At 34.4% G+C, this 707-nt stretch overlaps 1 pseudogene across 1 annotated transcript; it reads left to right on the top strand.

Moving 5' to 3' along the window:
• Positions 1 to 2: 2 nt before the first annotated feature.
• On the top strand, positions 3 to 451 carry TEOVI_000398400:pseudogene (annotated as a pseudogene). Its single transcript is given in 2 exon segments — positions 3 to 386; positions 389 to 451. Coding segments are annotated over 2 exon segments (447 nt in total).
• Positions 452 to 707: the final 256 nt, after the last annotated feature.

Genomic DNA, 707 nt, shown 5'->3' on the forward strand with positions numbered 1-707 from the left:
TTAATATATTTGTGTCACAATAAAGCTTTTTTACAGGGGGAAAATTTATTTTCCTTCAAAATGTTGACGAAGAGTATATGAGATTTGTTACCACTGATGTAAGGGAAAATTGGAGAACTAAAGATTATTTGGTTGTGGCTGGAATACCTTCAATAGATAATGATGAAAGATTCAGTAGGAGGAATTTGCAGAGGGAAACGTGTTGGAGTTATCTTGAAGTGGCAAGGAAGGTAAATAATTTTAGTGGAAATTTGCTTATATTTTATGCACTTTCACATCATACAAATAACAGTTGCGAGATCAGAGAAACTGTTGAAGGAGAGGCAAAGTTAAATCATGATACTATTATTTTACCTGTTTGTGATGTGAATCCAACAACAAATAAAAAGTGGGAGATGCGGGCAATTTTGGATGGGAAGCGTAACTCACGATGAGTAGAAAAACATATTTGTGTTTCAAATTCGCAGTTTAAATATTTTCTAAAAATAATCACTATATACTGAAAGTAGATGATGATATTTTCTTGAGGGTCCCATTGTATTTTCAGTATCTGGAGGTGCTTCCACGAGATAAATTAAATATGGAAAGGGCAATCGGGTGAATTTACGGAGTATATTGCCAAGCTGACGCGGTATGTTGTCGGGTATGCAAATACAATTTCAAGGGATGTCGTAAAAGAAATAGTTGGCTATTCGGAAATTTCCAAA

The sequence above is a fragment of the Trypanosoma equiperdum genome (assembly GCF_001457755.1).
Source record: "Trypanosoma equiperdum strain OVI genome assembly, contig: ctg_846, whole genome shotgun sequence".
Taxonomy (NCBI): domain Eukaryota; phylum Euglenozoa; class Kinetoplastea; order Trypanosomatida; family Trypanosomatidae; genus Trypanosoma; species Trypanosoma equiperdum.